A 21489-nucleotide genomic window follows, 5' to 3' on the forward strand; every position below is an offset into this window, starting at 1 on the left:
TTGTATATATGCAAGTAGATGCATAATTTGTATTGAAGCCACTAAATGTGTGCTTTGTTGACATATGATACTTCAGAGAATGATTTGAAGGGTGCTGTAGCAGTTGCAATGACACGAGGGAAGACTTGGCTGGAAGCAGGACCAGAGAGCTGGTTGCTTTGTCAGCACAAAACTCCCCAGTGTGTGTTATGAAACGTTTAAGAATTTGACAGTAAGGCAGACTGCTGATGTGCAGTCACCTGCTCAGTCTCGTGTAGGAGCACCTGCTAATAGTTTGTTCACAACTAGCTGCAACAGGCGCTTGTTATAAAGCTACACTCTTGCCTCTAACCCTTTTCTATATTGCCCCCTCAGAGTAAGCAGGTATAGGCTTGAATAGGCAAGAGACTCTGTTAATTACTGCAGTCTGTCTTCCGGGAAGATTGTTTTAATATTTTTCAGCTGTAGCTTGCAACTTGCTCTGCACTGAGCCGAATTGATGCACATGTGGCAGTTGCTTATCCTCTTGAGATAATCTGCTTTCAAGTTTACATTCAGCGGTTTTAGGGATGTCACTAACAGTGCATGTCAGCAGTGTGCTGCTTTTCTTATAGACCATCACAATTTTAGTGACATGGGCGGGATTGAGGAAAGCTGAGTGTTTAAGTTGAATTGACACCAGGTGCTGATCTCATGTGGTACTCACATCTGGATCCTTGTGTTTGTTCTTGCAAGTTTTGTATTTTTAACATATTTAATGGCGTGTAAAGCTGTGAGCCTGTTTTTGCAGGCATGTGTTACCTATAAGTGTCTTGGCAATTAAAACATTTCTTTCTTTCTACATCTTGCAGTTTGCCACATCTCTCTCTGCAGTAGGAGCTGGAGAATGCTACCATAGCTTCTTGCCTTTCAGTGGACATAACACATTAGGCATCTCTGCCCATTTGCCCTTGTGAGTTGTTTGTTAGCCAGCACTCAGGAAAATTGAAGTTATTAAGGAGCAGCACTTACCCTTCACAAGGATATAACTCTGTGAGTAAAGCAGTCATAAGATGACACAGTGACCCTTCTGATGACTGAATTGAAATAATAGTCTAGAAACCAAGCTGTTGTGTTCTATAAACAACTGTATATAAATGAGCTGGAAGTCTGTGTGCTGATTACACAACTCTTCAAGGTCTTGAAGAAGGATCTTAACCCATCCATAACAGCCTGCTGTAGGGAGTCCAGTGTGCTGTAGGGAGCCTGCTTTGGCAGGGGGTTGGACTGGATGATCTCTAAAGGTGCCTTCCAACCTCTAAAATTCTGTGATTCTGTGATAACTAGTGGTTATGTAAATACTGGCCAGAAGAAGAATTATGTCAATTGTTGGCTGATCTCCTTAAGGGCACTGATGTAGAGTTGCCAGTGCTTTTGCTGGGCTGATTGAGCTGGTGCAAATGAGGAGGACCAAGAAGGCTTTTTGTGGTAGGTTTTACTGGACGAGCTGCAACCACAAGCACAACTGCGGGGCCCACACTAGGACAGAGTATGCTCATTCTTAAGCTGATAAGGTAAAGCACTGCCAAACCTGTTTGGTATCGAAGCATAGTCAAACCTCCTCCTCATGAAGGGAAGACCACTTCAGGAAAGAGGGTGAGCAGATAATGTGGTCTGACAGGGGAAAGCACCCCTAAAAACTGATCAGAAAGCTGGTGCCACCCTGACCAAGCTTCCCTTTCTATGAATGCTTTGCTGCTATACTGTGCTGCTGGGCTACAGGCTTGGCACTTCCAACACTTGTCCCAACAGAGCTCTTCTTGTTCATGGTGTGCCATCAGAGCTCAGAGGAAAATCACTGCAACAAAGGGAACTAAAAAAAGATAAGTTATATATACGGAAGTTCTTTTGCTCTCTGCCTGTTGTGGAAGATTGTCATGGAAACATTTTTTTTTCTTTTTTTTCAGGGAATAAATTTATTTTCTGTGGATAATGCCCACAAAGCTAAGAGAGAGAACATATATGTAAGAAGCTTCATTAGAGATGCCTAGCATTTGTAAATGTTTTATCTCCTATATTTGTATCACTACAAAGGAGGGTGATACCTGGTCTTCAAAAGCAGTGTCTCCTGTTGATGTAACAGGCATCTTTTTTTCTTTCTTTCTGTCTTCTCTAAGTCAAGTTTTGGATTTGATCACTGAAATGCAAAACAGGGATTGTTTAGCATGGAGTGTGGTACTCCATAATTACTCTTCAAGTCCGTGATCATGCAAGTGGGAAGCAATACTGACCACAAGGTTTCACACACATTGGTGTTGGAAGAATGCTATTTGGTATCGAATCTCTGCTTTTGTTTTCCCCCAAGCAATTCGAGATCCTCATCCATCTCACTGTGACAGAAGTTTTCAGCACTGAAAGGGCAAGTTGTAGTTTATCAAAAGCAGCTGGATAGGATATGGTTCATTTGTAACCAGAGCATAATGCATGCCTTGCTGTGCCTCAGCTCTAGCTGCTTCCCAGTGTTCTGACAGCATACTGGGACCATGTCTGGGTAGAGGAGGCCTCTGTTTCCCAGCAGTTGTCACACTAATTTTTCTCCATGATGGCTGTGAATAGCCATCAGCTTCAGACAGTGTAAGGTGAGTACTTTGCACATCTCAACTGGTTTTCTATCTGCTGCAGTGTCTGCACATCAGGTTCCCATGTGCTTGTGTGACAAGACCTGAAAAAACATCTTTCCTGCTAGCTGATAATACCTCGATCTCAAAAGAGATTTCATATTGAGTGATGGACGGTGTTTTAGCATGTCAGAGAGCCCCTTTTTGCAAAATACCTAATATTTGGAAAGTGATACTCAGCAAATATTTTTCCATTTCAATGGTAGGCAAATCCAGCTGTTCCAGGCATTCAGATACACGCTTTCTTTTGGCAGTACATGGCCCAGGCCTGAAGGCTGGTTTTGACAAGTTTCTAAGGATTTCTTGAGGAACGTCAGTATTGCATCCTCATTTATCTTTGCCTCCGGCTTTCTGCCACCACCACGTCCATCATTCCCTGCATAATCTCTTTTGGCTTGTGTAGATATCCTTAGAGGCCGGGGAGGTAAAAAAAATGTGCTCTTGTCTCTCGGGGGACACCATTATTGCTACCCCATTAATTAGCTGACCGAGAGAGCAATGAAAGGTCACCGGGTTTCTGCCGAAGGCTAGATAGACCCCAGCCATGACCCACTGTGTTCTGCCCATAGATGAACCTGTACCCACACCCATATGTATCTCATGCACATTCAGCTGATTTCGATGTATAGCACCGAGCAAAAATGTAACTTGTTTCTGTTCAGAATGTCTGGGAAGGGCAGAACTGCTGTCCTTTCTTTCGTCAGATAAGGGTATTAGCTTCTGTTTGTAAGTGGGGAGTAGGCAGTTGGCTTCACAGGAACAGCAGAGTAGTAGTATGTCCAGGAGAAGATAACAGTTGTTATTCGTGAAGTATAGCATGAAATTACCCATAAATACGGCGTGAAGTAAAAAACATATTGAAGGGAAGTATGGATGAGAATGGCTCTTCTCCAGTGAAGCGGAGCTGCTCTGTAGAAACAGACCATGTCAGACAAGGCACTACTGCATTAGATTAGCAGTTACCTCTTTTTTCCTTTCCAACTGACTGGAGGAGGAGGAAGAGAAAGAGGGAGGAGGAATTACAGAAATATGGGGAATGTCATACCGTGTGAAAGGGATTAAGGTAAACCATGAGGAAGCTCTGGAGCACAAGTGTCTCGGGGAGCAGCTGAGGGAATGTGGGTTGTTCAGTCTGAAGAAGAAGAGGCTCAGGGCAGACCATATCATTCTCTACCTCCACTTGAAAGGTGGTTGTGCTGAGATGGAGGTTGGCCTCTTCTCCCAGGTAACAGAGATAAGACGAAAGGGAATGGCCTGAAGTTGCATGAGGAGAGGTTCAGGTTAGGTATTAGGGGAAAAAAAAAATTCTCAGCAAGAGCAGTGAGGCAGTGGCACAGGCTGCCCGGGGAGATGGTGGAGTCACTGCCCAGGGAGGAGGTGTTCAAGAGCCATGTGGATGTGGCACTGAAGGACAAGGGCTGGAGAAGTACCAGGCATGGGCTGATGGTTGGACTGGATGATCTTAGTGGTTTCTCCAACTTTAAGGATTCTGTGATTCTGTGAGGCTCTCACTCACAGCCTTACGATGCTGTTTATTTTAAAGCCTTCATACGGTCTGCCCTTGCACATGGCATGGTGGGAGCAACCCCATCGTGTGTCCTTACAAAGGCCAGTGCCTTGACACATCAAAATTCCACATTCTTATGGAAAGCTAATTTTGCTGTGCTGATGCAGTAGGCAGCCAGGTGCGTGGGTGAGTTGGGCTGTCTGTAGCAGCATCAATATTTGCATGACTCTTCATGACACTTCGTGTCTTCAGTGCCACAGAGCTCAAGCAAAGATCTCAGAGTTTTCAAAATTTACATCCCCTTGATGTCGCTGCTAATGGCTCCCAGAGTATTTTGCCTAGCTCTTCTAGGACAGAGCTATTCTCCTCACATGTCCAGGCATTAGTGCATAAAGGCATCATGGTCATCGTCATCCAACTTGACTTCCTAAGTAAGCTGATGTTCTCTTTGAGAGTATCTGTATCAGTGTTTTATTGAGTTATTGCATACTTCTAAGAGTGGGGAGGGTGGGAATTCAGAGTCTACTTTCATCTCGGTAAGACAAGATGTTCCTTTCACTGCTTCACTGCACCTGAAAAACATGGATTGTATTTGCAGCCTGAGTTTGCCCAACTTTACCTTTTGGGGAGTTAATTTTATTTTGTTAAAGAGCTGTCTATTATCTGCAGTCTTTTTCTCATGCAGGTACTTGCAGAAAACCAAGTCACTGTTTATCATTCTTTTAATTAAAAACTTGGAGCTTTGGTCTGTAACTCTGTCAGGTACTTCATGGACCTCGGACTGTTCCTGAAACTCTTTTCAGAAGGAACTCTTTGCAAACGTTCAACATCGTAACCAAAGTGCTTGCACCATCAGTTGGTTGCAGTAATCTAATAATAGTCCCTAGTGCCATGTGCAGGTGCAATTAATACCTTTTCTTCCTTTAACAAATACATCCTGCTTATGCTTTTTAAGCAGGTTAGCTGTGACAGCAAGATGGTTCATTTGCTTATTTAAAATAATCCACAATCCTTTTGCATGTTGCTGGGTGCTATCTTTGTTGCATTGTAGGTAATGGTAAGATCTTATCTTCTGGCGCTTTGATTCTTTTCGTTCAGGCTGCCTTAAATCTGAAGCATATGAATGAGGATACCCGAACTACTTTCCTATTTAGAAAAGTTTATGCTTCTTTAGGGGCTGATTTAAACCTTCCCTGACTGTCTAGTCTGCCAACAGTGAGAGGTCCCCTGCATACTAACACATTTGTCCTGTACTGATCTCTGCAGTAGCTTTTTTTGTCTCTTGCTAACTCCAAAACTTTGGGCTTATGCTGTCAGGGACTCCGAAGAAAAGAGAATATTTTAACAGAAGTGACTCTTCCCCACATCTTTTTTTTAATTGTTGATTTTTTCCTAATGCCAGGAAAGGAAAGGAAAAAAAATATATATTTATTATATATATATATCATATATATATATATATGATTCAGCTATCCTACAAGGAGAAATACAGAAGTTATCAAAGGTTGAACAGCACCGCTCAAGAGTGAAATGCAGAGATGATAGTGCTTGTTTAATGTAAAATCTCAATGCAGCTCTCTCTGTACAGCTACTGAGAAGCCTCTTCAGTGTGTATATATGCATATGCATATATGTTTAACTCAGACTCAGTTCCTCCTATGCCATTCGTAGCAAGCATACCAGGCAAAGAGAAAAGGTATCAGATGGCCATGGTTGAGTGGTTGCTCTTCTGTATCCTTGATAAATAGAACAGAACAGAAATTCTTGTGGCAGATCTTTTGCGTTGCTGTAGGTTTGGTTGATTGCTGACTTTGCTGAGATGAGTGACAAGGCTGTAATGAGAATAGATAACAGTTGCTTATCTTTTTGTGATACTTTTAGAAATGCTCTGCAGTCTTGTCTGACAGCAGTTCTTGAAGGGTGAATAGGATGCTATCATTTGTGAAGGAGTTGGGAGCCATGCAGGGCAGCCAGGAGAGCTCTGCCAGCAATGTCCCCCGAGCAGCATTAAGCAGATTCTCTGACATGGCTGGTATGGGCTGCAAGGCAATTTGGCCAATGCCCAGCAGCAGGCGTATTGTCTTCCTTACATGTTAGTGATGTTTACTCCTCCAGAGGAAGTTAAATTTGTGTTTTATAATGGTGCTTAGACTGACAGTCGTGGCAGAAAACCTCTGGTTTCTTTCTGTCCCAAGCAGAGTATGTGTGGCCCTTTCTGAAAGAGTACAACTTACTGATTGCTGGTATGCATTTACTTGGACGACCCTTTTCTATAATGCTATTTATTAAGATACCAGAACTTACGACATAGGAAAATATTCTTTGCATTAGCTGTTAAATCACAGTAAATTTTATAGTACAGAAAAGTACCTTTTTCACTGCCCAGCGAAAAAGTTGACATTTTCTAATTCTTGGATTGAGTTATGTAAAGCAACTTCTTATATGTCTGGTTGGTTGGATGCCCAAACCAAGATACTCTTAAAGGGATTGCTTTCAGGAATGTACTGAGACTTGGGCAGGCTTCAAAGTTAGGTCTGTCAAATATGATTTGAATTGGCCACCCAAAATCACCAAGCAGTCTTGAAAAATAAGCTCAGATTTTTGTAGTAAGAACAGTGGTAAATACAAAGCAAGCTACGAATAATGCCTTTCACCAAAAGGAGGGAAGAAAATTAGCTCACTGCAAAAGTTGTCTTGGGCACTGCAAAAAAGAACTGGAGATTGGCTTGTAGTAACGATGGCTCTAGGGAATATCTGCACGGTATTCCTATTTGTCTCATTCTCCTGGCTTAGCTTGAAAGTTTGCTTCAGGATGGAGGCCCGGGCCTTCCTATTAAGTGTCCTCTCAGCTGCGCCCTGTAACCTGTGAATGAATGGTCAGGATGACTGGGACAGTGCTGAGAACTGGCTCTGCTGCCTGGCTTGGCATCACCTCCAGCAGGGCTGCCAGAAGTAGTTCCTGGGGAGGAAAAAGAAAGAAAGAAAGAAAAAACAAAGGAAAAAATTAAGGAAGAGGGGCAGATGGGAAATGGGGTGTCCCTCCAATAGTCCATAGCTGGAGTTTCTTCTCTTGTGTTGTGTTGGTCTCCTGGCCAAATCCCACGGTGCCTGCTGGATTCTTATTCAAACTGGCTTCCTCTCTGTTCAGCTGAAGTTCCTTTTGGCAGAGATCTGCAGGAACTGGCTTCCTCTTATTTAAAGGTAGGAGGGAATTTGCAGAGGGGAAAATATTCAAGTGGTTGGAGGAGTGGGAAAACTACTTAAGAGTCCTCAAAATGTCATACCCTTATTATGGGAGGTCACACGCAGCCTTCTGTTCTCAGTAAAGTTAAACATGTCGTAACACTTTTTTGTCAGACTGGTGCCACTGCCATGAAGTTGTTCTTCTAGTCGGTATTGCACGTGTCTGACATGAGTATTGTTTAAGACCTCTTGACTTTGACTCAGCAAACAGGTCATTGAGAAAACCCATTTACTGGCAAGCAGAAAGGCTTCTTTAGCGATGCATCCTTCTGCCAAGTGACAGCCTGCAGAAAGACACTCAATCTGGTAGGCAAGAAATCCAAGGCTGCTTTTGGACCTGAGTCCTCTGAATGCTAGCTTACCATGTGACTGCATGTCTGCAGTCATACGATGGTTAAGTTAGGTTTTATTCAGGTGGAATTATGGTATGCCTTTAACTACATGAAGCCTGATATTCAACAGGGAAAAGCTGGGTAGAGAGAGATATTTTTTATTGTAAAACCTCTGAAAAACATACTGCTCTCTGTCAATTTTGCATGTGTTTGAATATTAGCCCTATGTATTGGCTCTGGGGTTTCCTTGGGGAGCTCAACAGAAAGCCACTGCATGCTGCAGGCCAGCTGAGCCTGAGGCAATGTGTGCTGGAGAAAAGGCAGACTTAGGCTTGGCAGCAGAATGCTGGTACACTTAGCCTTTTGTGGGGGATCTGGTGAGGTGTGTTTGCAGATTTGAGGGCAGGGGTCTACTGCTCAGGTAAGTTGTTTCTCCATCAATAGGTTTTTCTCTACCTTGTAGCTGGGGAAGAGACGTGGAGGATGGAAAAGACAAGGAGGAGCCAAAGCATTCTTTGTCCTTGTGTAGGATTGTGGGGAAACCCAGCTACTTTCCCTGAACTGCCTTTTATGCTTTGTTGCAATTCCTTGTGCTGAGGCATGGCTGTTTACAAAGACGTTGCAAAATGTGCTTTCTCTGGATGCCTCAGTCATCCAGCACCTGAAGCCCGTGCTCCCAAATTTCTTCAGACAACATCTGGTCCTCTGAACTGTGTCTTCTCTGCTTTTTCTCAGGTCATTGCTATGACTGTTTTCGTGCTGTCTGGTGCCAGCCAACGCCACCCCCTGCCTCTCTCTGCAGCTCCAGAAACCCTCCTAAAACACTGACTGGCAAAAATCCTCCACCCACGTGTGTCAAACGTGTGCCTTTGTTTGGGTGATGGCACGTGTCTGTATTTGCTGATGTTGCTCTAGCTGCTGGGTTCTGCAAGCATCGTGACTGTCTCCTCCAACTATCTTTGCAGAATAGTGGTGTTTACACTTCCCCCTCAGCTCCCTTCCAGTACGCTTTAGCCCAGCCTGAACTATTTTTGTGCAACGATTGAGAGAAGCAGCAATTGCTCATATGATGTGTCACACCATAAACTTTGGAAGGTAATTCATTCCAGCAGTAATTCTAGGATTCTGGAACCAAAAATATGGCCTGTTATTCATCTCCGTATCTCATAGCATAATCTAAACCATTTATTTATTTACACAGAAAAGGTTTACCTAAAAGCAAAGTGTTGAATGTCAAGAGCCACTGTTGCTACATATTCAGAATAATTACTTGTTTTATCATTTGTTTTTTAGTTCTATGCCAGTGTTGGCCAACAGTTCAGGTCACGTGATAGAGATCAGAGAGCCCCCACGTGAAACCTGGGAGAGCAAAACAGAATAATTGTTCTATCTGGAGTAGGTTATGAAAGCTTGAACGCATTTGTTTTATGGTTAGGTAACATCTACAGTATTTTCTATTTTGAATGCATTTTCCTTCTATATGGAGGGAATTTTCAGATGCATACACAAATACATGAGGCTGTGCATGTTAAATGCATTGGGGCACATTCCTTCTCCACTTACCCTGGTATAACTCTGGGTGAACTCAGTATCCCCGATTTTGAGCTAAGTCGACCCTGGAATTACTGAGTGCACAGTTTGATCCTTAGAATTCTTCTGTATGGTTCAGAATTGAATTGTATATTCATGGAAAATACAAGAAACCTCAACAAACAATCACAAAAACGACCAGAGCTCAGACAGTGCGTACCCATTTGCACAACTCTTGTACCATGGGACACATTTCATTTAGTAAAGCAAAGGGACCCTACAAGAACGCGAAAGTGAAAAGAGCAGTGCACAGGGAAGGGCAATTGACTAGGAAGGCAGGAAAATACATGAAAGGAGTAGGACAATCTAGGATGAGCTGAGAGGGAGAGGTACAAGTCAGATGCAGTTATGGAGAGTGGATATGGAAGTCGATAGGCTGCTTATGTGCTGGGGTCAACTGTGTATTTTTCCTTCAGATATATCAAGTTTTCTTTAAAGATCTTGGTTTTTGAATCAACACTGAGATGGGGAGAACAGCATCCATCTGAGATATTCCTGTACTGTGGCATAGACTTAGGAGAGGAAGAAAGGTGCTGCTCCTCCTCCAGGAGCAAAGCAAGATGGCACTGAAACCAGTGTCCTGTCCAGTATGGGAAATGAAGTCTCCTGTAGGCTTAACTGGCATTTCAATCTTTTCCCTGTGCAAAGCCATTTTGAAACAAAACTGTTATTGCCTCTTTTGTTAGTTGTGCTGACAGACCTCTTGGACCCAGTGTAAGGGATGTGGAAGGTACTGGAAATGTAGCCCAGAGCAAAGGGTGGGTATGAAGTCAGCTCTGCTGAGGTAGGTAGGGTGCCTGTCCAAGCATCTGTTAAAATCAACGAGAGAATTTGTCCTTAAGGCACAGATAGCAAGTTCTTTGTGATAGTAAAGAAATTGCTAAGTAATCGTGTGCATGTGGTTGGCTCTGTCTCTCTGGTTCAGGTGTTTGCTCCTGTTGCCCGCAGCTTTGCTCAGCCTGTGTAGGAGACATGCCTGCATTTAGTAATGTGCTTTTTTTTAGTCGGTGAATTCAGGATGATTTCCTGATACGTATAACAGGTTGCCACTCCATTTTGTTAATAATCCGTATTGTGTATCCCACAGCTGTGGAAAATATCAACATTTTGATGTGTGGTTTTTTTTCCAACTTTCGCAGAGGTTGTGTTGTGCTGCCAGCAAACAAACTGGTATATCATGTTTCTGTTACCCATTAATTTGTTCGTCCTCACCAGAATGACTTCTGTGGTTTGCTGTCCAAATAATCTGTATAAGCCTCTGTGTTCTTGGTTTTATCTCACTAGATGGAAGAACTTACTAATCTAGGACTGTTTCCTTGGTGAATCACCTGAGGGTTTCAGAAATGGTTAAGTAGAGCTCTGATTTGCCTGTTGTCTTATCTCACAATGAAATGATCTTTCTTTAATGTGACTAGTCAGGAACGTAGCTCACAGGCATTTATGGCTCTGATGCTTCTCCACATTTCACCCAGGCAGCTGTCACGCATGTGGTGTTTAGCCTTGTCTTCTTATCAAAGGTATTTCATTAGAATAATCTTCTAACAGCAGAAATGGATCCAGATAACAATGTATACCACAACACTGACTTCTGGTTGTTAAACTATTAAGCCCAGACTCCTGTAGTTTTATTCTTCACGTCCTCTGCCAGTAGAAATTTGTCTTTGACTCAGTCAGTCAAATGACCTGGGTCAAATTTGGTTGTTGTATTTTTTTGGGTTGCTTTTATTTTCTAAAGGAAGACCAAATTGTTCACTACTTTAACCTTTCCTTGGCTTGTGGAAAGCAAGGTAAGGTTAGCCAAGCTGGGAACTGCCACATGCTTTGATGTGTGCTTGGCATTTCCCGCGTGAGGAGTGTGGCCAGCTGTGTTGTGTGTAACTTTGTCTGCCTGCTGTGGAAGACCAGCAACCCCAATGCTATGAATTGTGATGATGTAGTTGGCTGCAGCTGGAAGCATGCCATGAGTGGGTGGCTCATCAGCTGCGAGGAGGGATGCCTGTTTGACTTGGGCTGTTTTCTGAGTGCTGAGAGTTAGCAGTCGGGTCAGTAAAACTCCAAGGCTTTCTTCTTGTTCCTCCTTGTTGTAGGAGTAAGGTGATGCAGGAGGTCCTCCCAGGCCAAATCAAGGCACACAGCAGATATGCAAGTGTAGCATCTTTGTGCCTCCCTCATGGAGGGCAAAGGGATCGTGGCATTTCTTGTGCCGTTTGTTGGCCTCGTACCTGTGCAAGCAAGAACCTTTTCCATCAGTTCCATGCAAAATTCAGTGTCTCACAGGAAGACCAAGCACAGCGTTTCCCTCTCTTCATCCTGGCAAATGAGCAACTGTCACTTCGGTAACAATCACTGAGCTGTTGGGGCTCAGAGCATGCATTGAAGGACTTCCTTTGTTGCAGAGCTGTGAGGAAATGAGGAGCAGGGGAGGAGGATTCAGCGCGCCTTTGTTACTCAGCTGACATATGCTGTTAAATCATTATCTGGCACAGCTGACCTGGAAGTCTGCAGCACCCACTCTAAATAAGAAATCTCAATAAATAGATATCTACAAATTTGAAGCAGATCAAAGCAGATACTTATATTGAAATAGTTTAGTACCTCTGTTAAAACAGTAAAAGGAATCAGGTTCTTTAAGCATGCTGTAGCATAGCCAGCCTCCTCCTTTTGTTCTCGTGTGGTGTTCTGCACCAGCAGTAAGAATGAAAACACTTGGAGAGGGGATAGCAAATGCCGTGATGTGAAGTCCCCTCTCTTCTGTTATGTGCTTTCATGATGAGCTTTGGTTGACATGGACAGCTCTATATAGTGGTACATTTAAAAACAAAGTTTTGCCTTTCTGGGTTTTGCAAAGTTGCTCAGTTATAGAGGTAATGAGGAGATTGTTTCTCAAGTCTGCTTTAAAAGAACATGGAGAAAAAAAAAAAATGTGCCGGGAGGTTGGTACCAAAATAACTTTGTTTTTAGTGGTACTTTTTTTTTCTTTTTTCTTTTCAGTCATGTAAGAGCTAACACTTGGCTATAGTTTAAGAAACTTGTCATGGAAACATAGAATCTCAAATCGTATGGCCTATGTGGGGAAAAGCCAAATATGACACATCTTGTAAATATCAACTTGGAGACTTTCTCAGAAAGTAGATGACATTAAATGTCCAGCATTGTGTGTGCTGAGTATTTGAAAATGGTTAATGACATTGTTGCCTGCCCTTTGTTACTGATTTCCTTGCAATAACTTTTATCTGTCATCGCTCAAGGGGATAAAGAGCTAAATTGTCAGGCTGGGCTTGCAAAAGCAGCTGTTTCTCTGACCTGGGTAGCTGTGCCTTAAACAATGGTGTATCAGTTGAGAATGACAAAGTTTTATTTATTTATTTTTATTTTTGAGCTTGTTTGTGCAAGGTTAAAGCAATAAATCACTTATCGATTATCACAAATCAATCATGATTGCTAACAATCCCCTCTCCTCCATTTTTCACTAGGTGGCAGTGAAAGTAATTGACAAGAAAAGAGCCAAAAAGGACACTTATGTCACCAAGAATCTACGGCGGGAAGGGCAGATCCAGCAGATGATCCGCCACCCAAACATCGCCCAGCTGCTGGATATTCTGGAAACTGAAAACAGCTACTACCTTGTCATGGAGCTGTGCCCTGGTGGCAACCTGATGCACAAGATCTATGAGAAAAAGAGACTTGAAGAGCACGAAGCACGCAAATACATCAGGCAGCTCATTCTGGCAGTAGAACATCTTCATCGGGCAGGCGTAGTTCACAGGTAATCTTGAAAACCCTCCCTGGAACAAATGTATCCCAGAAGCAGTATCTATGCATGTGTTTATGTAGCAAGGTGACTTCCTTTTCAAAATGTATTCCAGCCAGCGTTTTGGCTCATCTTTATAATACTGTTTAGATGTTCAAATTTTAGACAATAAAGGTATCTCCAGAAAGCACTTGCCTGAAAGTTTAACTTTAGGTGAGCACAGAGGAGCTGCACCAACTCCATGTCCTTCAGCATAGGCCCATACTACTGTAGTACTGTTTTGCCTCTGAAGCTCTGTACTGCTGTTACCTAATGAGCAGCTGTGCTGTTCCTTTGAGGGCGTTGACTCTGCTGTTTTGCAGGTAGAAATGCAGCAGTGCAGGGAGATGAACCCATTTGCCCAATATCAATCAAAGACACAGATGGGATGAACCATAGAATCATTAAGGCTGGAAAAGACCTTTAAGATCCCCCAGTCCAACCACCAGCCCCCCCCCACGTGCACTGCCCACGTCCCTCAGTGCCGCATCCACACGGCTCCTGAACACCTCAGGGACGGTGGCTGCACCACCTCCATGGGCAGCCTGTGCCACTGCAGCACTGCTCTTGCTGAGAAGAAATTTCTCCTAATATCTAATCTGAAGCTTAGGGGATTGGTTGGGATGGGACCACAGAAGTCCCTCGTTTGTCTTTTGTTTGCTCTTTCCACTAATCTTATTACCCCAATGGGACTTCACAAGACTGGAGAAAGAGGAGTACAATGCAGAGTTTGTGGCTGTTCAGTTCATCTCACAGTATCTTCTCAGGAGAAACCCAGAGCTGATGCTCTGTGATGTATTTCTTTCTTTAGGACCTTCTTTTAATCAGTGTATAAGCAGGATGTGGATCTTTTTGCAGAAAGATACTGTAGTTAAAAGTTCACCTGAGCTCAGGGAGAAGTAGGACAAGTTAATCGTGCAGAAGTCTTCTGAGGTTTACAGAATAAAGTATAGCCATACCATATCTCTGTCTGAAGTCCATGAGCAGCACCTGGTAGAGGATGAGAGAGTGCAGGTGGAGATATCACACATGACTGCCTGTCCCTGTTTCCTTCTCCAATTCCCTGCTCTTGGCTGCTATGGAGACAGGAGGATGGTGGGCTGAGTGTACCTTTGGTCTGACCCAGTATGTCTCTTATTCTGTTCTAAGGTGTATTTATAGGGAGCTGTCTAAGAAAGAGACCACATTTTCTAAATTTGGGCCAACTGGAGTTAAGTCTGAACTCCCACGGACTTTGCCATGTGACACCAAGCAAGTCATGTAGGCCCCATCCTCTCAGTATCAGGAGCCAGGCACCTGGATACTTCTGCAGATCTGCATCCGAGTCTCCTAAACCGTGCTTACACTGTAGAAGATGGGAGCTGTCATAGGCACCAGTCCACAGGGCTGCTGTGCAGGCAATAGCCCCCCAGTTGTGCCCATCTGGCCCTAAAGCTGCTTTTTTTGGTCTTGAGGTCTCTCTGCTTGTTCACAGAATCACAGAATCACACAGAATCACACAGAATCACACAGAATCACAGAATCACCCGGGTTGGAAGGGACCCCAAGGATCATGTAGTTCCAACCCCCCTGCCTAGCAGGGCCACCAAACATACACATTCAGATCAGGTTGCCCAGGACCCCGTCCAACCTGGCCTTAAACACGTCCAAGGACGGGGCATCCACAACCTCCCTGGGCAGCCCGTTCCAGGGCCTAACCACTCTCCTTGTAAAGAACTTCCCCCTAACATCCAACCTAAATCTTCCCTCCTTCAACTTAAAACCATTTCCCCTAGTCCTGCTGTCGTCAGCCCTTTTGAAGAGTTTACTCCCCTCCTGGGTGTAGGTTCCCTTCAGGTATTGATAGGCTGCAATGAGGTCACCCCGCAGCCTTCTCTTCTCCAGGCTGAACAAGCCCAACTCCCTCAGCCTGTCCTCATAGGGGAGGTGCTCCAGCCCCCTGATCATCTTAGTCGCCCTCCTCTGGACCCTTTCCAAAATCTCAATGTCTTTCTTGTACTGAGGGCTCCACACCTGGACACAGTACTCCAGGTGGGGCCTCACAAGAGCCGAGTAGAGAGGGACAATCACCTCCCTGTCCCTGCTGGCCACCCCTCTCCTGATGGAGCCCAGGATCCCATTTGCCTTTCGAGCTGCCAGAGCGCACTGCTGGCTCATATTCAGTTCCCTGTGATCCTTTAGGATTGGTGCCACGAGGACAGATAACCTTGGGTGCACTGAGGTCTTATCTCAAACTAAACTTCTGGTACCACTGTAATACAAATATTTGAGCAGCAGCCAGGTTTAGTCTGTAGGTTCTCTATCAGCAGTTGAACTGCTGACCTTTTTAAATTATTAACCCTGCAGTTTGGGGCATTGGAAAGGAGAAAATCTACTTATTGCTTTAGGGGATCGATTTGTATCCCATACATATGGAAAGGGGGTCAGGAAGAAGGAGAAAGGTCAACATTTCTGAGATGGGCAGAGAAAATGCTGTCAGGAAGAGATGAGGATGCTGAGCTGCTAGCAGCAGAACCTCTCACTGGAAAATTTGCCCTCTTCTTGCTGGCATGATGTCCAGTGCACTTCTGGGGGGCTGGCAGGACTGGTTCCCCTCTTGATCAGAGAAGATTCAGACCCATGTTATTTGTCCAGATAACTAGCAGACCCAATTCTGTTTTTACTGTTAAAACATTTTCTCTAGTTTAATTGTTCAGCATCTTCAGTTGTGCTGTTACCAAGGTACATAGGGCAGCATGGGGACACAAAAAACATGGGCAGCCCAATCCAGATTTCTTCTCTCTCTTTTGCATGCAGAGAGATGGAAGAAAGACTGGTAGTCACTGCTAGAGCTATCCTTCAGCTTCTTGAGCTATTGACTGCGGCAGCTCTAAAAACAGACTACTCAGCTGAAGAGGGGGGGAAAAAATAGTGCAGAAGGCTGATTCATGCTCACCCTGGATGAAATGACAGTGTTCTGTTGTTGTTATTATTGTTATTTTTAAAGCAGGTAAAAATAACGGCGCTTTCATTGAGGTGGTGGTGGTGATCTGTGGGCGTTTGCAGTCGCTGTGTGTGAAACAAAACACGGCGCTGTAGGCCGGAAAGTGGTGTGCTGTTTGCCTCTCTCAAAATACTTGCATCATTCACACCGATTTGGGTAGAGCATTGAAAAGTATGCACTGAACCACTGATTACAAAAGTCACCAGCATTTTGTCTGCGTTATGCAGGGAATAATCTAGATTGCTTGCTGCCTTCTCTAATTCAGGGTGAAAAGAAGCTGAAAACAAGTTGTATGAAACTGGAATACGTTATTTGATGGATATTGCTCAGGCAGCTTCATGATTTTCAATCAAGACTTGGCATGACAGAAAAGCACATGGATCTTTGGAAAAGAGTTGGGACCCAGAGCTCAAAAGCAGTGCTTCTTTTAGGAAGCAGTAGGACATGCAAGCAGTCTGAAAAAACATCAAGGAATCTCATTTTATTTAGAGAGGGCAAAAAACCCACACATGAGTTTGACTCTGTTTTAAATGATAAGTATTTCTTTTCCTATGGTGTACAAGACCTGCAAGCTCCCCAGTGCAGGAACGGTCTCTTTGCTGGGTCCAGTTTTCAGAACTCTTTGACTGCTTTCCTGAAAAAGAAAATGCTGCTCTTCTAAATATAATTTCACACAATCGTTTGTGTTTCATTCCTTTTATCAGCCGAGTTGGTTGGCTGCTAAAAATACACTCGCAACAAGCTTAGCTGTGAATCAGGTAGGAATATTTATCTTTCCCTCTGACAGAGGAAAACAAACCCAAATGGCAGTATCTGGTGAAGCTTTCTCTTTTCAAAGGGTGTTTACACAGGCCTTCATGCTGTCAAAAGGCAGGATGAACAATAAGCCCCTTGGGAGAGTAAGGGCAACAGAGAAAACGAAGTGAAAGCCTTGGTGCTTGCAACTGCATCCCACAGGAAATTCTCAACAACCCTTTTAAAGTCATTTTAACAAAATTCAATCCCATTCAGTGCAATTACTGTCAGGATGTCAAAGAAAAGAATTTAATGATGTATTGGTAGTGAAGGTAGCTTTCTGTGTTCTCCCTTCTCCGGTCTCTGTGGCAGCATATTCATACCTTCCTGCCATTTTGTAATTAAAAGCAGAAGAGGAGTCTGAAAGACAAAAGAATATACCTGAGGCTTTGAGCAGAGTTTTTATATTATTCCATAGTCTCCTGTCCTTTCCCTGGCACACCTAGAAGAGTAAGGTGAGGTCATGATGAGTTGCTCAGGGTGTTGCAGGATTCCTGCCTTGGTACCCGCTGCTTTGACATGTTGGCTTTGGTAACTTCCCTCTTATTAATTTTAAGTGCCAGTAGTCTGCTTGCTGATGCAGTGTTTGTGACAGCACTACAGAACAAAGTCTCCTTTTGAAGTGCAAAGCTGGTTTGTCTTTCTATTTTATGTCACACTTCAAAACTACCTTTGGGCATTCTCTCTTGGATTGCTCTGCTGTAAACAAACTAAACATTGTGTTAGTAAAAACAATGGACTGAAATCCGCATGTACAGATGCCGCTGCATTGAACTCAGGGACTTTGTGACTGATAGAAGCAAAAAGGGGGAAATAACACTTTGATAACAAAGCAGTGTTTTTGGAGTGTCTGATAAGATGATGATGAACCCAAGTCTCTACACCCTTTCCAGCTCTTTCATGGGGCTACAAAGTGAGCTTGTGGGTTGGTAGTTGAGATGTGATTTTATGTGGTACGAATCCGAGATAGCTTGCTTGATGCAGCAGGCTTGTGTTGCTTAGTGGAGCTGCTGGCTTGAGTAAGGGTTTCCAAAGTGGTCTGTGGAGCCTTATGCAGAGCCAGGGAAAAGTCAGCCCTCTGAACAAAAGAAGAAACTCCAATCCCAAACAGGCTGTCCTATGGAGCATGGCCCACTCTCAAGGAGACTGAAGGTCTCTAGCAACTTTGTGTTTTCTCCCCATCTTGATTCTACCTACTGTGCTACTTGCACAGCTGCATGGCCCTCCCAGTCACAAAGCAGCTGTGTCCAACTCCACAAACCTGTTGAAAAGTGCAAGGCATGTGCAAAATTATGGGGACCTGCAGGGACCTGTGTGTATGCGTACTACTTAATTGCTCTGGGACTTCCCATTGATTTCCAAGAAGGACTTCAAGTGTTGCATGAGTCACAGCAAGTAGCTTGTATTCTGCCTTGCAGTATGCAGCCATTAAATACAAGCAAAAAAGAAAAAATGAAACCCCAGAATAAGTATGCTGGAATGTTTGTTTTTTTTGTTTGTCAAACTGATTGTAATATTGTGCATAAAATTCAGTGTTCCCTAACTTTTCAGTGCAGTGGTGCTGTTTTTCCCACTGCAGTAAGTTAACGTAAATATTCAAACCAAGTAGTGACTCAGGTAAGTCAGGTAAATACAATGATGACAATAGTAATGATGATAAACCAAAACTGACTCTGTTCCATGTGCTTGGAACCAGACAGAACTCACATAACAAAGCATTTAGGAATTGGAGCAAAAATCTGTCATGTCTCTACAAGGTGACCTTAAAACAGATATAAAACCAGATTGTATAACTACACTTTTTGTCAAAACGAAATAGCAGGTAATTTGGTGTATTGTTAAAGTCACTTAAAGCAGTTACAGAATAACCCCTCCATTCCAACCGGCCTTGTCCAGACCAGTAGGCTCTATTTGTAGTTCTGCAGCCCTGGCTATGGGTGCCAGGTTCTTGCTGAATATCAGCACTGGTCTTATGTGTGCACTGCTGGTGGAGTGACTGCTCAGAGGGATCGGGCTGCTTCATGGTACTTCCTGTGGGCTTCATGCCCCCTGGAAAGTCTGTGTCCATAGCTGCAGTGGATCTCCAACTATGGTCTAGTCCAGCTTTTCATGGTCTGGTTTTGTACTGGCTTTGTCTTGCTGAGTCTAGTTAATGTGGAATCTTCTCATTAGTCTGTACCAAGCAGTGAAAATACACTGTTGTATTTTCCAGCATCACACAAGAAGTAGGGCTTTTGTGTTGATATGGACTGACAAAAATGCAGCACATGTGAACTGTTAGATCAGCTACCACTTACTGGCAAGTCTGCTGAGAACAGACATGTGGCTGAATGGCTTTAATTAACCAGGTCTGATTGCTGACTATACTGAGGCTCTTATTTTTCTCGGGTAGCTCTAAGATTCCCCCTTAATATTTATCCTTGCTTTTAACATTGAATATTTTTAAATATCTTGCCTTTGTTTTTTAGCTCTTCTGTTGCTTATTTGTTATTCTAATTGCATTTCTTCTCACCTCAACTTACAGTTTTCGTCTTTCCATCCTCTTTCCTTTAGTTTTAAAAGCTTACCTTTTCTTTGCTGATGTTTAAGGTACTCAGAACTTCCAAATCTCCATGCTTCTTGCTTTGAGTGATTGCGCTGAGTATTTCAGCGTATGACTTGAAACCCCATTTACTTCTATTGATTTTTCAAGTCTTTTTTTCTTTCCCATGCTGGTTTTTTGGCACTCTCCCCTGTTAAATACCCGGCCCCAATATCTTTCTAGAGGCTAATCACACTGTCTGTGGAAAAACCTCCATCTGCAAGTAATAAAGGCATGACACGTGAAGAAATAAACCCTTTTTTGGCAGTGGGGGGAAGCAGAAGTGGGTTGATCTGGATCCATCTGGCAAGACATATCAGTCTTGTACCAAGCAGTTGCTCAGCCATGGTGGCTGCCATACAACAGAAGCTCCCTTTGGAGGAGGCAGAGAGGTGGATCTGTAGCATGTTGTGTTGTATGAAGTTTCCTGCAAAGAGAAGAATGCCACCGAATAGCTGAAATTCACACAAAAAAGTTTTTTTGATAGGTATATGTATTGTTTGTCCAGTTTCTTCTTGTGCATGAACTAAGGAGAATCTCCAAGGAGAGCTAAGTAGGTATGGAAACATCTGTTGGGAGATCTTTGTGAATGTATTGATGAAGTGAGTGTCATCCTACATACAACTACTTTTCCTACATGGTTTTATTTGTAACATAGCATGGGCATAAATTGAAGTGGAGAGGAACATTTTTTAAAAGGCCTGGAGTTGGTCACAGCTATTTTTCTTTCTTTCCCACATTCTTTACACTTTGTTTGGTTTGGTTGGTTTACCTGTCTTACTTTATTAAGCATTTTATCTTCATCTGCAGTATTCCTCATTACTCCCTTTGCTGTACAGAGGCAAAATACCATGGATGTCACTGCTTTCCCATAATCATAGCTGATGTCTTTATTATCTAGTTTTTTTTTTTTTCCAAATCATACTGGGAGAAGTATCACTGCCAGTCTGAGCTATTGATCTCCCAGCATGCTAATAGTTAGAAATACTTTGTGTCTGGATTGCAGAAAAATTCTTGTAATAAAGACACAAACAACTGCTAGAAGTCATGGAGTGGTTTCTCGTGTTATAATTAACTTTTATACTGTATGTAAGCAGTTTGGGACTTGGGGTTGTGTTTGGGGGCTAGGGTAAGGAAGGGTAGGGTGAGGAATCATCTCTGGGATTTTTTTTTTTAGACATAGAATGTGATTTAGGGAAACACAATCACATTCGCAAATGACGAAGAGCACATGCACTTGTGAACACTTACTTCATTTTGCATGTCAGCAGGACATTCAGTGACCATGTAGAAGAGGACTGGTTTTGTTTCTCCTCCCTCCCAGAAGGCTGGCTCTGGCCCCCAGCATTGTAGGCAGTAGCAGAGAAGAGCCATTTGGCGCCTCAGGAATCTGCAGAGGATAGTTTATTGAAGAAGCTTTGATTATCAGAAGTAATGAGAAGATAACCTGCAACTGAAAAACAGATTTGAAAGATTTTCTTGTACAAGGTTTCTGCAGACTTGGATAAGAAATCCTAAGAATCTGATTAGGTGATACTGACAAATGTTTGTAAATTCATTTTGTGCATGAAGAATTGGGGTGAACCCCTGTGTGAAGGCACTGGTAATTATGGAGAGAATACAATGCATGGAGCTTTCTGCTTTGAACGTGGAACTGTGTGTGCTGGTTTCATAATACCCGTTATTATATTTGCATCTTGTAAAGAAACTGATGAATGTGATGGAAAATTGCTTCATTATTTCAGAGCCTCACTCAAAATATTTTATTTCTTTCAGAGACTTGAAGATAGAAAATCTGTTGCTAGATGAAGACAACAATATCAAGCTCATTGGTATGAACCTAGTTTGGCAATTCCAGTATTTAAAATTGGTAATTTTATAAAGAGAATTCTTGAGTCTTCATAACCCTCCATGTGACAACTGCTAATGTTGCTGCAGAGAGGAGCTGGGAGAGTATAGATAGCAATCAAGCTGTTCCTGACAGCTTCTTGTGAAAAAATGTTCCAGTTATTTCAGCTTTAACTGGGTACGG

At 43.2% G+C, this 21489-nt stretch overlaps 1 protein-coding gene across 3 annotated transcripts in view; it reads left to right on the forward strand.

Moving 5' to 3' along the window:
- HUNK (hormonally up-regulated Neu-associated kinase) overlaps positions 1 to 21489 on the forward strand; it is a 57973-nt gene that overhangs the window by 6415 nt on the left and 30069 nt on the right. For all 3 annotated transcript variants that reach the window (XM_048934153.1, XM_048934152.1, XM_048934154.1), the window contains exons 2-3: positions 12782 to 13074; positions 21234 to 21289. In XM_048934153.1, the coding sequence (XP_048790110.1) occupies positions 12782 to 13074; positions 21234 to 21289 (349 nt within the window). The remainder of the gene's footprint in view (positions 1 to 12781; positions 13075 to 21233; positions 21290 to 21489) is intronic.

This window comes from Lagopus muta, chromosome 1, assembly GCF_023343835.1.
Source record: "Lagopus muta isolate bLagMut1 chromosome 1, bLagMut1 primary, whole genome shotgun sequence".
Lineage (NCBI taxonomy): Eukaryota > Metazoa > Chordata > Aves > Galliformes > Phasianidae > Lagopus > Lagopus muta.